The 15,561-nt window shown below is 32.5% G+C and overlaps 1 protein-coding gene across 1 annotated transcript in view; it reads right to left on the reverse strand.

Annotated features, from left to right (window-relative positions):
• LOC126890766 (zinc finger MYM-type protein 5-like) overlaps positions 1-7,394 on the reverse strand; it is a 42,913-nt gene extending 35,519 nt beyond the window's left edge. Inside the window, exon 1 of the mRNA XM_050659951.1 lies at positions 7,361-7,394. Coding sequence (XP_050515908.1) covers positions 7,361-7,394 — 34 coding nt within the window. The remainder of the gene's footprint in view (positions 1-7,360) is intronic.
• Positions 7,395-15,561: the final 8,167 nt, after the last annotated feature.

Here is a 15,561-nt window from a genome sequence, read left to right on the forward strand (position 1 = left end):
ACTTTTCTATGCGTTCCTCCATTTTCTTGTTGTTCTCTTCTATGGCTTGTTTTGTTTCCTTCAGATTTTCTTGCATTATTCTTTTTGTTTCATCCATTTTTTGTTGTGTTTCATCCATTTTTTGATCCACTTTATCCATTTTCTTTGATGTTTCTTCCTGATTTTTATCCATTTTTTGTTGTGTTTCATCCATTTTCTGTTCTATTCTTTGTGACTGGAGTTGCATCATTTGTAATAATTTATCTATTCCTGATAATTCTTGCTGTTCTGATGCCATGATTGTCGTGTCTAAAATATCTTCTTGGTCTGAATTATTCTCTTGATTTGAATGTTCTTTTTGTTTTCAAGAAGTACTGTCCCCGCCAAATATGAAATTTTACTAGTATGTTACCAAGACGACTTTTTCTCACCCAAATATTATAAATTGTCAATAAATATATCAAATGTAAATATCGTAAAAATAAAATATTAAATCAGTTATGTAAAATTTGTACCTAAAGAGATCTAAAATTTTATGTTATCAAATGTAAGTATCTCACTTTTTACCACAGGCATATACATTTTCAAATACCGGCTTTACTCTTTCTATCCTTCAAATTTACCACTAGAAATACTTTTCCATGCTTTCCACGTTGGACGACAGTTGTTGTGATCTTGATTATTGATATGAGATGATAATTTTATATGTCATTTAATTTAATCAATGCATTACTAATAATCTAATTAATTTACCAGATCACATATCAATATGTTTTCAATCTCAGGGCTTTTTATAAAATTAATTACTTACATACGTGGCTTCTAAGTATTTCTTAATGGTTCCTAATCGGGATAGGAAAGAAAAGAGTAAAATAATAACACATATGGGTTACAATTGTAATCAAAATATTGTTTATTTTATTTAAATGGCAATCACTGCTTAATATTTGCTATATCTTATTATTCTTAAACATAACATTTACACATGGGAATCTTATTTCCTTTTGATTTCCAATTGAAAGTTTTTATTAACATTTAACTATTATGATTTATTAGCAACAATTCTATTTAAGTTTGATGAAGCTTTTCTGATATTATTGATTATGTTTCTTCAATTTTAAATGTGGTATTTACTACGAAAAAACCCATACATTCATGTCCAAACAAATGAGACTGACCTTTTTCTGGTGCACTGAGAATGTCTTCACACAAGACCCGTTTCCTGCTATCCTTGGCTGCAATCCAAACCTCGTCCTGGCTTCCAGTAATGTTCTCCTCTGAAACTAGCTCGTATAGCTCTCGTTTCCTGCTTCTGTCGTGATGCTGTGTTCTACCTTTTTCGAAACTGCAATCAGCTACCGGGAACTCTTGGCTCAAGGAGGTTCTTTTACTCTCAAACCTGGCCTACCTCTCGTTCTACGATAGATACTCCACACTCACGGAACTACACAGGCTTTCTCACTCTCCGTACACTACCGTCTACTACTCGACTTCACTTCTCCACCGCTCAAAACATTCTGATCTCTATTTGTCATTCATTCCCCTACTTTCTAAATATCCCTTCCAGATTCACAAATCAAAATTCCACCACCAACTCTCATTCGCAGTATTCCTCAAAACCAATTTTTTAAACTTTCTAAATATGCTTAATGGATTTCAAAGAAAATAGTTAATTCCCATTCTAAAATTACTTTCTACTATATACAAATTTTAATGACCTATTCTCTATTTCCACTTAGTCTTATTTAGCATCGGCTAATGATCGATCCTTCCGCGAACAACGATAATGACCTATTAACGATTTCACTTGAGTCTTATTTAATCACTTCTTAAAATTAAATATAACAATTTGTTGTATACAGGTTGTTCTAAATTTATATGCCCGTGGTTGAGAAAATTGAAAATATTTTATATTAAATTGAATTTTGTCTATAATTATCAAATTTTAATTTTCATATCAAATAGAAATATAACAATATATATATATATATATATATATATATATATATATATATATATAATATTGTGTTTCAATTTATCAATCAAAGATAGAATAAAAATTTTAATTTTTTTAATATAACGCGGGCACATAAATTTGAATTATTGTATATTGATTTGTAAATATTTATTAGAAGTTAGCTTTCACGCAAGGTGGTTTCTCCTTAATGAATTTTTCCATGAAGGATATTAAAAACATTTGTAAATAAAAGTGGAGTGAAAGTTATTTATGATTATTATTTTAAACCGATTGTTTATTACGGAAAAGATAGAAGCCATACGTAATTAGTTCTTAGAAAATTAAGGTAAAGAAAGTTTGGAATTTTAATCTCTTTTTGTTTAACCCCGAGTAAATTTTGTAGAATTTCCCGAAAGTAAATATTATGATGGTAGGAATATTTTTGAAAGTATGAGTGGGTGTTTCGAAAGAAAAAAAGAATGGGGAAGAAGAAATGTCTCTGATTGGTTTGGCAATTTGGAATGGGAAGGAGAGAAGGTTGAATTTTCAGATAGTTTTGGAAAGAGGGATCATTGTGTTACCGGCAGCCGAGAGGAGCAGTCAAAATTTTCGTGAGTAGTTCAGAAGCAAGTACTAGTGGTTGTATGGATAGTGAGAGTAGCTGAAAAGTGGAACGAGAGACAAGTCAAATCGAGAAGAAATACCTCTTCGATTCTGTAAAGTCCAAGAGAGTAAGTTACAAGAATTATCGTTATTAAAATTATTTGTGACACCAAGTAAAAAAGATACTTGGGTCTCAGGAGATTATTGTTGAGAGAAAGAGAGGAGAGAGATTTGGAGTTTATTGAACGAGTCCTGGTCAAAGGAAGCCTGGCTTGTGTTTTGGAGAAATAGTTGCTGGTATCCTGCTGGATTGTTTGCTGAGAACGGAGAGGGCTTTGATTGGTAGCCTAACATAATCAACAAAGAGGAGCTGTTTGGGTCAAGAGGAGACATCATTGTGTGTGAATCAAAAAGGTCAGTCAATAACCTATGTGATAGATTTTCTTTCTAATCAGAAGTTAAATTTTTTTACGTAAAAGCATATGCATTTAAGATTCCAACATTTCAAAAATTTAATAGGGAGTATAAGTAATTTGCGAATACCAAATTTGTTTGTTTTTAGCTTGTTTTCTATTAAGGGTATCAAGAACAAAGCGATAAATATTTGTTTGAATTAGATTAATTTATATGGTAAAAGTCTCTTTTGGACAGTTATGCCCACAGGATTTAATTGATAAATTTATAGAGCATTGCTTTTGATAATAAAGGTATTTGTATGTGTTTATTTATGATTTTTCTATTTATTTCCTTTTCCTATTTTATCCCGATAAGGATCAACTAAGAGATACTGAACCCAGGAGAAAGGATAAGTATAACCTAAGAGAATTTAATTAAAAATTTTTTGAAAAAAGGCACCCTGAGATTTTTTCTTAATATTTTTATGTATGATTTGCGACAATTAAATAATTAATTAAATAAATAATAATTAATATCAAAGTAATAGAAAGCAGATCATAACAATAAATAAAATTTGTTTATTGCAAAATAAAAACACATACTCTCTCATTCGAAATGCCACTTTTTTTAGCAAAAACTTTCTTTGTTCATATATTTTAACTATGTAATGGAATAAAAGTTTATTATTTTTAAACATATGCAATTGTTTAAACAATATTTTACAAACAATGATCAAATTAGTGTGATTTTTTGGAAATAAAATATTAAAATATAACAAAATATAGAGTAAGAAAACACTATATTAGATAAAGATTGGAAGAAATTTTGATGGAAATCAACTTGTGTGAATCGAACACCGCTGTCCTGCGCGTAGCACCAAAAATTAATGTTTATTTAAAAAAATTCCTGACGCCACGGTAGTTAATCGATTTTAATTTTGAAAATTGCGAATAAAAGGTAAAGTATCCTTCTATATCTAAAAAAAATGTCAACTTGCTATCTACTTTATTTTCCGTCCTTCAATATTTTGAAAAAATGAATTATTTTTGCGAAAGCTGGATTGCAAAATTTATTTTGCAAAATATTTTGAACCGATTCTAATCAAATTTACAGTGTTGTTTGAATATATCATAGTTTTTCTTTGTAAAATCTGAAGGTCCTAAGTGTAGCATAAATGGGTCAAAAACGTAAAATGCGACTATTTGATTTTTTATGTTTTTTTCGCAATTATTGTTATTTTGCAACAAGGGTGACAATTCTTAAAATCATCAGCCACAACTATGTTGTAGGAAATTTAATTACTCAACTTTTATGTGTGAGCCATTTTCTCGAAAGCGAATACATTAAAAGTTATAATCAAAAAACTAAGAAAAAATCGAATTTTTCCTTCATTTTTTGACATTTTGATTATTTAAACAATGTTCCGGGCATTTCTGAGCAGGAGGATAACTCTATTATTATTATATGAGTTAATTCCAAGCAATTTCTGCAAAAAAATATGAGTCACTTCTCAACGTCCATCTCAAAACATATACGCCCTGGACTATATAAATTGTAGACTAACTTTTTCTTATTTTACGAATACTTTTTTGTTTTGAACACTTTTCAGGATAAAATTAGCTCGTCGTCAGTCTATGTTTTTGACAAACCGCCTATTTAAAAGTCCATCCTAATATAAAACCGGAATCAAACGACTCTTGTACTTGGCGAATAATCGTCACTTGCCATGTCGTGTGAGTAGGTTACTCGTAAAATTATTTGTCACCCGTTGCCACTCGTTCGTTTTCCATCTGTTCTTCTTCTTCTTCCTCTTTATAAGATACTTTATACGATATTTCTTCTACCGATTGGTGATTTATCTCGTGCTATTTTGACCACACGTGTCTCCCCCATTTTGGTTATGTTGTTGTTCCATTTTTTTTTTTCTATTTAGTGTCTATTCATTTATATACTGTACGTTACATTGTCTTCTAATATCTTCGTTCCTATTTCGATTTCTCAATGTATTTCCTGTAATTCTTCTCAGTACTCTCATCTCTGCCGTTTCCAATAGTCTCTGTGTTGTGGCTGTATCGGGTCGTATTTCTGATGCAGATGTCATTATTGGTCTTACACTGGCTTTATAAATTCTTGACTTCATCTCAGTGTTAATATGTCGGTTTCGCCAAATAGTGTTATTAAGGCATTCTGCCAATCTATTTGCTTTTTGTTCTTGATTTCTCACTTCTTTGTCTAGGTCTCCGTAACTTGACAATGTAATTCCAAGGTATTTTACTTCCATTACTTGTTCGATACTGATACCATCAATTTCTATTTTGCATCTGATTATTTCTTTACTGGTTACTATAGTTTTGGTTTTCTGAGATGAAATTGTCATATTGAATTCTTTTGCTCTTATGTTAAATCTGTGGACTAATCTTTGCAGACTGTCTTCATCTTGGGCTATCAATATTGTGTCGTATTTTTACTTCTTTGTTTCCCATTCTATATCCTCTTCCTCTGTTGACGTTTTTGATGATTTCATCCATGATTAAATTGAAAAGCATATGACTCAATGCCCTGTCTTATTCTGCTGCCTATATCTATAGGTTCTGTAAGTTGTGCATCTAGTCTGACTTCCATTTTGTTGTTTTGGTAGATGTTCTTAATAATTTTTATGATATCTGGAGGGACTTCTCTATTATATATATGATGGATTACATCTTTGAGTCTTACTCTGTCAAATGCTTTCTTTAAGTCAATCAGACATAGAAATGCTGATCTATTATACTCTAGTGATTTCTCAGTAATTTGCTTTATGACGAATATTGCATCTGTACACGATCTTTCAGTACGAAAACCCTGTTGTTCATCTGCTAAACTTATTCTCTGATTCATTACGTCTTGTAAGTTTTAGGGTAGTATTTAACAAGTTGATACCTCTGTAGTTTTCTGGCTGCTTTTTATCTCCTTTTTTGAATAGTAGAATTAGTTCGCTCTTTCTTCATTCTTCCGGTATTTTATTGTGTTTATGATTTTGTTAATTAATATTGTTAATTGTTCTGTCATTGCTGCTCCACAATATTTCAGTAATTCGTTTGGTATTCCATCCTTACCTGCAGCTTTTCTATTATTTAATTTTACTAGTGTTTTTCTTACTTCCTGTGCCTTTATATTAACATCTTCATTTGTGGTAATTTCTGGTGTTTCCGGTTCTAGCATCATGTGTTTTTCCTCTGCATAGAGCTATTTTAGATAGTCAATCCATGTATCCTTTTCTATGTGTTTTGGTTCTATTATTTCCTTTACCTCCGCTCTTTGACCTCTTTAAAGCGCCATAATATTTCCTTTTGGAGACCATAAAAATTATGTTACATTTCTTTCGAAAAACGTTCCCAGTGATTATTTTTTATTCTTCTTACTACTGAATCTGTTTCGTTTCTTATAGTCTTATAATTATCGTATGCCTCTTGTGTTTTAGTTGACATGTATTTTAGGTAAGCTTTTTTCTTCTCTTTACATTTTTCCTTCACTTCTGTACAAAATCATGGAGTTCTTCATCTTGGAAACGATTTATTTTTATTCATCTGTTGTCGGTAAAAATGACACACGAGTCAAAGGGATCACGATGATTCGTACACTTCCCACGTACATACTTGTCTATACTTGCAATGGCCCTCAAACGAAATGTGTAAGTATTTGGCATTTACTGCGACTATTAATTTAGACCAGTGCATTTAGTACTAAAAACACCGGAATAAATCAATGTTTAAATAGATCACATACAGACTTACAAGTTTTTGCATTGTGTTCAGGATGATGTCAGGAAAAAAGTCTACAATAGAAAAATCGGTGGAAATGCATAATTAATAATTGCATTTTAAAGTGCATAACATGCATCCAAAAGTAAATAAAAACGTCAAAATAAGCATATTAAGGGCCAACTTTTATTACTCTGGTGGTTTTTGGGGTCGCTGAATATGACTACGCCATCAGAACCGACCCCCTGGTGCCCAGTGTCACTGCTATTATAGCACGTCATCTTCTGGAGTTTAGAGGGTTTTCGGCTTTAGAATGATGCAAACTGATTACTCGGTGGTTTTGGGGTTGCCGAAATATTGCTGAAAACGAATACTCTACCAGAACGGACACACGGAGCACCTAGTCTCTAGGATGATGTCATCTTGTGCAGTGTCGAGTGATTCTGGCACTATAAATTAATGCGAACGGATTACACGGAGATTTTGGTGTTGCTGCACACGAATCTGGCTTTATTACACTTATTTTAACATGCTTATGCACTCTTGGATGAATATTATACATTTTAAAATGCAAGTATCCATTTCCAGAAATTTTTATATTGTAGACTTTTTTCCTGGCATCCTGAACACAATCACAGCACACCCCCACCTATCAATGTAACAGGGATATTCAAGGTCAACGTACGTTTGCTAGTTTGCGCCCTTGCACGGGATGGCATTACTAGTCTCCTTTCTGCAGGTTTCTGCACGTGCGTCGTTCGTTCAGTTCGTTCTGTATTCTGTCACTTTCTTTGTCAGTTTTCATTTCCTTGAGAAAAATACGACGCCACATTTATTTGTTTTATTTTTTTATAAATATCGGTTAACTAGTGCAAAATAGTCCATCCAGCAACAAAGAGTGTAAAGTGAATTACAGCAGTTGTGTTTTATTCCAAAAAAATATATACAATTTTGGCGTGGTCTAAACTGATGAATAAATAATAATATTGTGTAAATATATGTGTAATAAGGTAGTTGTGTTTTAAGTTTTTACACTGAAAATTTTTTGCTCAATTAGAAATCCAATGAAATCAATTAATTTGTGGTCATCTGATTGAATACAACCAATAAAACCAACATTATACTGAAAACAGATCCCATGGGCTGTTTTCACTCAATCATGTAGCTATGGATACCTACATTTCGTTTCATTTCGATTTTGACATTTCAAATATTCAATATTTCAAAATGTCACGATTTGGTTGTAATACTGATGAGAATATTAATGAAATTATCGAATCAAATATACCAAAGAATACTGTTTAGTCAATATAATTAACTCAATAAAACCGTACTTGAACATTGACGAAGAACATCATAATAAAATTATTAACAGCATGCGTAGTGGAAATACATCTTCATCAGTTATACAAACTAACATGTCTGGATCTTCATTAAATTTTTCTAATTGTTCCTTTGTTAATTCCACATTTAAATAAATTGTTTCTGCTCTGTATTTTTTTTTCATAACCAGCAAAAAATTTTCTATCCGAATAACCCTCGAACATTGATAAATGCTCAAAAATTTTTTAACAACTTTCTCAAGCTTGTTGCTTACAGGCAACAGACCTCCGCCTACGGCGTCGGTCTGTTTCCAAGCAACAAGCTTTCGAAATCTGTTATAAAATTTTTTCGAACAATTATCAATGTCCTTGGGTTATTACTACTGATAATTCATAACAAACATATTTTATGAACATATACATAAACATTTTTTTTTAAATAAAGATTGTATTCTATGTTTTATTATTTAATTTTTTAACCACTTTGGCATTTTAATGTAATGGAAAATAAACATAACCTCAAAATAACACAAGAAAATCTAAATAGTATACGAATTATAAACGTTGATTGATAAATACATACAGATATATTTTTATGAATCAACGATATAGTAAGTATTATCGTATAGGATAGGATAAGGCTTTTCTTTTATTTTGTTATTTTAATGTTATATTGATTTTCCTTTACATTAAAATGAGCTCTCATTCCCAGTTAATTTTACAGGTCTTTTGAATTTACCGCCATATGGCATATAGTTAAGCGTCCTACCACTGGCTGATGCGACAATCGTCGTTTTACTCGTTAACACGGAACTTGCATTGCTAACACAATGAGAAAAGTTGTAACTTTCTAGGTACTGTATTTAAAAATCGATTAATTTTTCCTAAAGCAGTTCTGGTTTTGGAAAATGCACCAGGTAATCCTCGCGAACTGGAAACAATGTATCCAAGTATAAAAGTGACATTTTTACCTCCCAATACTACGGCTTTGATTCAACCTATGGACCAAGGAATAATCCAGGCCTTTAAGCTCTATTATATTAGACGAACCTTCAAAATCATACTGGATAATATGGAATGTAATCCTGATATGAATGTGTTAGAAAGCTGGAAGAAATTTGACATAGCAAAATCCATCGTAAACATAAAAGAATCATTGCAAGAACTGAACCATACACATTAAAATCATCATGCTGGAAAAAACTATGGCCTGTTCTGAGTGCGGGAAATGGGGAAGAATCAGTGCAAGTTCAAACTTTAACTTCAAACATGGCCGAAATTGCGAGTGGGATAGGACGAGATGGATTCGAACAGATAGAATCAAGTGATGTCCAGGAGTTGCTTAAATCGCAAGATGAAGATTTAACTGAAACCGACTTAAAGGAAATGTTAAGTTCACAACCCATTGAAGAAGAGGCTTCAACAAGCACTGAAAATGTGACATTCAATTTGAAAAATCTTAGTGAAGGTTTAAGAATGGCAAATGAACTTTGTGATTTCTTTATGAAAATTGATCCATCTATGGAATGAAGTCTAATTTTTAAGAGGCAAATTGCTAATGCCGCGGCTGAATATCAGTCAGAATTGCAGAAGTTTTTAAAAACAGCCAAGCAAGAAAAAATAACCAAATTCTTTAAACCGTTGTCTAAAGCTGAAGATAATAATATGTATTTAATCAATCTGTATGATGAAAAACTTCAATTAAACTGATTTTTTTTATTTATTTGCCTTTTTATTCCATCACCTAGGAACGTATCCCCTATAACCCCATATAAATTACCATTCTATATTCCCGGTTTCCGTATTCGCGGTATATTTACGGAACATATACCCCGCGAATAAAGAGCTTTTACTGTATTTGTAAATTGTTCACGTCGTGTGAGCGCTCTGTTTGCCATCACAATCGCAAACTCGTATACTTGTGAAGTAGGCGAATAATTTTGTACTTGCGAAGTACACGAATCGTTTGAGTCCGGCTTAGTATATTCTACAATGCTAATGACAATGTTATTATTACGCCATATTGTATTGTTTAAACAGTTAGCTAATTTTGTTGCTCTTGTTGTTTATTCTCATACCTCTGTCTCAAGATCATCATAGCCTGGTAGTTCTGTCCTAGTATTTATACTTCATCTCTTGCTGAATAATCGGCCCATTCACCTAATTATACATATACACCTTAAAGGTGTCTTTGATGCTGTGATACATTTTGTTTTAGCGGCTGATATCACCACATTGCTTTGAAGCTATTTTCTTGTGACATTCTTGTAAACACAATTCACTATTTTTACTGGGAATAAGCTACAATTTTACATTAAACTAATTTCTTACTTAGGAGATACTTCTCAAAATATAAATTAGCAAATTTTACTTTTGTTACTTGGTAATAAAAATTTTTAATAATTTAATTTTAGCTGACTTATTATTACTCATAATTTAGACATATTTTACATCTGAAAGTAGATGACTTTATAAAAATATTGTCAATATTTTTAAATTGCGGTCCTGGAAAGACATGATTGGAAGATAGTTCATTTGATTATGAAATCCAATTTAACTTAAGAACACCCACCAGAAAAATCAATGCATATCATTTGTCTTTAAAAAGACAACCATTTGCAATTGTGATACTTATTACAATTCTTCAGTTAGTTATCCTAGTTAGGGTACTATATAGGATGGCTCCCTAGACCTTTGCTTGAGTACATGCATGAACATACAAAAGAAGAAAATAATTAAACTTAAGATTAAAAAGGGTTCAAGGCAGGTTTTGTTTATATTCGATTCAGAGTTGGACTACCATCTCCATATAGCAACTATTTCAGCATCCTTATGCATCATCAGTGAAGATTATGCAGTCACAACTCTGAAGGGAATATAAACATTCTGCCTCTTTTAAGGCAAAACATCGCGATGCAATGAACCCACCTTTTGAGACGCAAATCAGCGACATCTCTCGTATTACGAGGAAAACAACGAAAAGCCCCAGATACAAAGTTTACTACTTTTTAAACAATTAGAATAATTGAAATAAAAATATAATAAACAATATTTTAAATCTAAGACTTTTCGTTAATAAACTGCTTTCTGGCTGCATCCCATATCTCCGGATTTTACAATATATAATCACGTAGAGACGACGAAAATAGGAGAAAGCAAATAGAGGACACTTAGGCCACGCATTTACCTTCTCTTCGTCTAGGAAAAGGACCGAAAGACAGTTTCTAAATACTCAAAAACTGAGTAAAATGAAAAAGATTAAAAAGGGTTCAAGGCAGGTTTTGTTTATATTCGATTCAGAGTTGGACTGCTATCTCCATATAGCAACTATTTCAGCATTAAACTTAAGTTAATTGAACGGTAGACTAAATCAATAGGTAGAATATTCATTAGATAATAATATAATCTTTGCATTTATAACCGTTACAGATAAAAGTCATGCCGTTACAGCCACAGCCAACGTTTAAGCTCCATATCTTAAAATCATAGATTATCACTAAAGGTGGGAAAACCGACCGGTTTATAACCTAAAATCGGTTTATTTACTCTGCAGTAATCGGTTTTTCAGGTTGTTTTCTTTGTCTCGGTTATAATCTAGTAACCGTTTTTTGTATTTAAATAATAACCTATGAAAAACCGGATGTTACTCTGAATATTTCACTGCAGTACCCGTGCAAAGAAAAAATTTTAGGAGAAACCGAAAGCGATTGACATGACGTATGAGTGATTCCTATTTTGTATCCCAATTGGCTAGTTCCAACTTCCCACTATAGGGCAATAAAGTTAGGGTTTTACTTGAAATAACGGAATGGACGAGGTTTGACAGTTGACATTTGTAGTATGAGATATACGCTATGAGCTCGTAGGTAGAGGGATAATTAAAAATTTGCGAGCGCCAGTAGTGACAAGGCTGTAAGCTTTTACTGGAAATTTTACATAAATGTCAAAGTGATTAATTTAAAATATTGAAATTAAAAACATTAATAGGAAAAAATATTAGTTGGTCAAAGCGGTGGTGTATATTTTTACCTTAAATATACTTATGTTTTAAATACTGAATTTAAGTTTTTTTCATATTTCGTAATATGTAATTATAAATTAATCCAAGCGCCATCTACACGATATTTGTGAAAGTATCCGAAGTAAGAAATTAATATTTCGTTAATAGAACGTTAAAATGATTATCAAAATCTTTAAAAAATCGATTACAATCTAATTACATTCTTGTGTTGTAAATATTACGCGATAACAATTAAATAATAAATTTAAAAATTACCGGTGAAAGTTGCATTAGTAATCCGCTAGGAGCGACACCAGCAAAGCTCAGAGCGTATACGTTGTGAGCTCGTAGGTAGATGGGATATTTAAAATTTCGCGAGCGCCAGTAGTGACAAATCAGTGAACGTTCGGTGGAAATTTGACATAAAAGTCAAAGTGATTAATTTAAAACATTGACATTAAATCATTAATAGGAAAAAATAAATATTAGTTGGTCAAATCTGTGGTGTATATTTTTACCTTAAATATACTTACGTTTTAATTTAAATACTGAATTTCAGTTTTTTTAATATATCGTAATATGTAATTATAAATTAATCAAAGCGCCATCTACACGATAATAATTGTGAAAGTATCCGAAGTAAGAAATTAATATTTCATTAATAGAACGTTTAAATGATTAGCAAAATTTAAAAAAAATCGATTACAATTTAATTAAAAAAAAACAGTAAAATTCTGTATAAAAGGTATATTTAAAGTCTCTCAAAAGGGCCACAATAAAATCACAACATAACTAGTTTTCGACTGGTTTACCAGTCATCATCAGTGCTTACGTGCAATGTACATGCTAACCACCAAGATATTGTTTAACAAAGATATGTGGGTCAAAGCCCAGTAAAAGTTGTCCGTCATGGAAACACCCAAGTAGCAATTTTACGACCTGCAAACGTAAAATTACGTTACGTCGCTCTTAACCTATCTGTACTATAAGTGCAATTAAGTGGCATACATCAACGACTACTCAACGTCGGGAATTACAACGTATTTTTTAGGATAGATGCCAACGTTCACAGGACGTTGGTGTTTTATCGAGTATGGTAGACGTATTTTTCGGGAAGACGTCGCGCGTCGGGTATAACCTATATACTACAATGTAATTTACTGGAAGACATTTAACGACTGCTCAACGTCGGGGATTACAGAGTATTTATTAGTATCGGACCCAACGTTCAGGAGACGTCGGGTGTTTTCTCAGTAGGTATATGGTAGATTGCTGCGTGTACTTGCGGGAAGGTGAGAACGACAATACAACGTAGGTAATAACAACGTAATACTTAAGTAAAATTGTATACGTTAACCTGACGTCAAAGGTTTTTTTATGAGATACCTGTAATTTACTAAAAAACGTCGACGACTATCCAACGTCGTAAAGTAAATTTTCAACAATTGGTTGTTTAGATTCCAACTACAAAACGACGTAAAAATTTGCTGATTAGGGCCTATCTGACTTGACTTGTATGACTATAATATGAAAGATATTACATTGCATAACATAACCTTACTTTTTTACACTTGGTTTTTCTAGTTTTTCTATAAACAGTATATTAACAATAACAATTTATTGAATGAAAAACCTATATAGTTAAATATATATATATATATATATATATATATATATATATATATATATATACATATATTGATGCACGTTAAGTTGTGACTTCCGGTATACAGAAGAGGCTGTCCGACTTCCACCTTTTCTACTAGGAATTATTTTTTAAAAATTGTGTATTTGGTAAAAGGGGGGCTTATAAAATGGGTCTACCTATTGAGGGGAAAGGATTTACCAAAATAAATTTTGTATATATATACGTATATACCGAAGCGTACAGCATACGTTATGGCTTCCATATATAGGGTAGTTCAAGGTGCGTTGTCACTTCCAGCGGTGTTGTCATATTTTGGAAGTCACAACGACTCGTCTGCTGATTTACCTCTTACTTTAAGCGTAATGTGTGATCTTTTGAAACTTTTACTGTGAATACAGTTGTGAATGCAGTTCTATGTTTTAAAGTTGTCTATTTAAATTAAAAGATTGATATTCTTTTGATTAAACAGGTTTACAAAAAAAATACATTTCGGAATATTTGACGAAACCATATGACTAGGGGGTTTTTGGGGTCGCTGGTCACGAATCCGGGGTCCGCTGACCTCTATCACGTCAGGTAATGGTAATCTCAAGGTCAAATCAAGATAAACCGACAGTCGCTCTGAAAAAGTATATTAGAGGGTTTTTGTGGTCGCTGATGACGAATTTGTGTCCGCTGACCTCTATCACGTCTAGCTCAAGGTCATTTCGAGGTCAAATCAAGATAAATGGACACGATCGCACTGAAAAAGTATATTAGGGGGTTTTTGGGGTCGCTGATCACAAAACTGGGGTCCGTTGAGCTCAACCGCGACAGGTAAAGGTCATTTCAAGGTCAAATCAGTTTTGTGGACTTGTCCTGATTTGGCCTTGAAATGACCATTACCTTACGTGGTAGAGCTCAACGGACCGCAGTTTTCATGATCAGTGACTCCAAAACCCCTACATTTTCAGAGCGATTGTGTCGATTTATGTTGATTTGACCTTGAACTAGACGTGATAGAGGTCAGCGGACTAATGATTCGTCATCAGCGACACCAAAAACGCCCTAATATACTTTCTCAGAGCGACTGTCGATTTATCTTGATTTGACCTTGAAATGACCTTTACCTGGCGTGAAAGAGTCTGCTACTCGATACTATTGACTGTGCTTCTCCAGTTCTTTCTATCCTCTGTCTTTTTCTGCTAGTCTCTAATTCCTGCCCTATATAAATTTTCCTTTACTTCCTGTAACCATTTATTCTAGTTCCTCCGCGTCTCCTTCTAACTCCGGGTTTCCATTGTAAAATTGAGTTTATAGTTGTTACGCTACCTGCTCTCCATATATGCCCCAACCATCTAACACTGTGCTGAAATCTGAAAATCTGGAATAATATCTACCCGGGTCGAAACATTTTTTTTAATATATGAAAATAGTTATTTATGAAACAGTTCGTGAAGTATGCTTTTTACGAATGCACGTGATGTTTAGAGCACAAGCGACAACGGAGCGAGTGCTATACATCGCTTAAGTTCGCAAAAAGTACTTCACGCCCAGTTTCATACAATATTTTATCTACGATAAACAAATAAAAAAACTGTAACTCTTCATCACTGGAATTCATTCCTATTCTACAATTTTTAGAACTTATTTAAACATTCTAATTTCTTTCAAACCACAAAACTGTCAAATTTTTTTTTGTAATTTATTGCTCATTATGTCATTACCATGACAACGCGAAAGTTAAGGATATTTGATTATATGAAAGTGTGTCAAAAACAGTGCGAAAAAGTAAATCCCGTTTAAAATACATTGTTACTTCACGCACACGTTATCCATTAAATAGATCGATGCAGATCGGCCTTATATCGGATCCTCTACTATTAGTCCGTTCGCTGACGGTAAAATATTGCAAAACCCATAAATTTTAAAAAACC

This window comes from Diabrotica virgifera, chromosome 1 (genome assembly GCF_917563875.1).
Source record: "Diabrotica virgifera virgifera chromosome 1, PGI_DIABVI_V3a".
NCBI classification, from domain to species: domain Eukaryota; kingdom Metazoa; phylum Arthropoda; class Insecta; order Coleoptera; family Chrysomelidae; genus Diabrotica; species Diabrotica virgifera.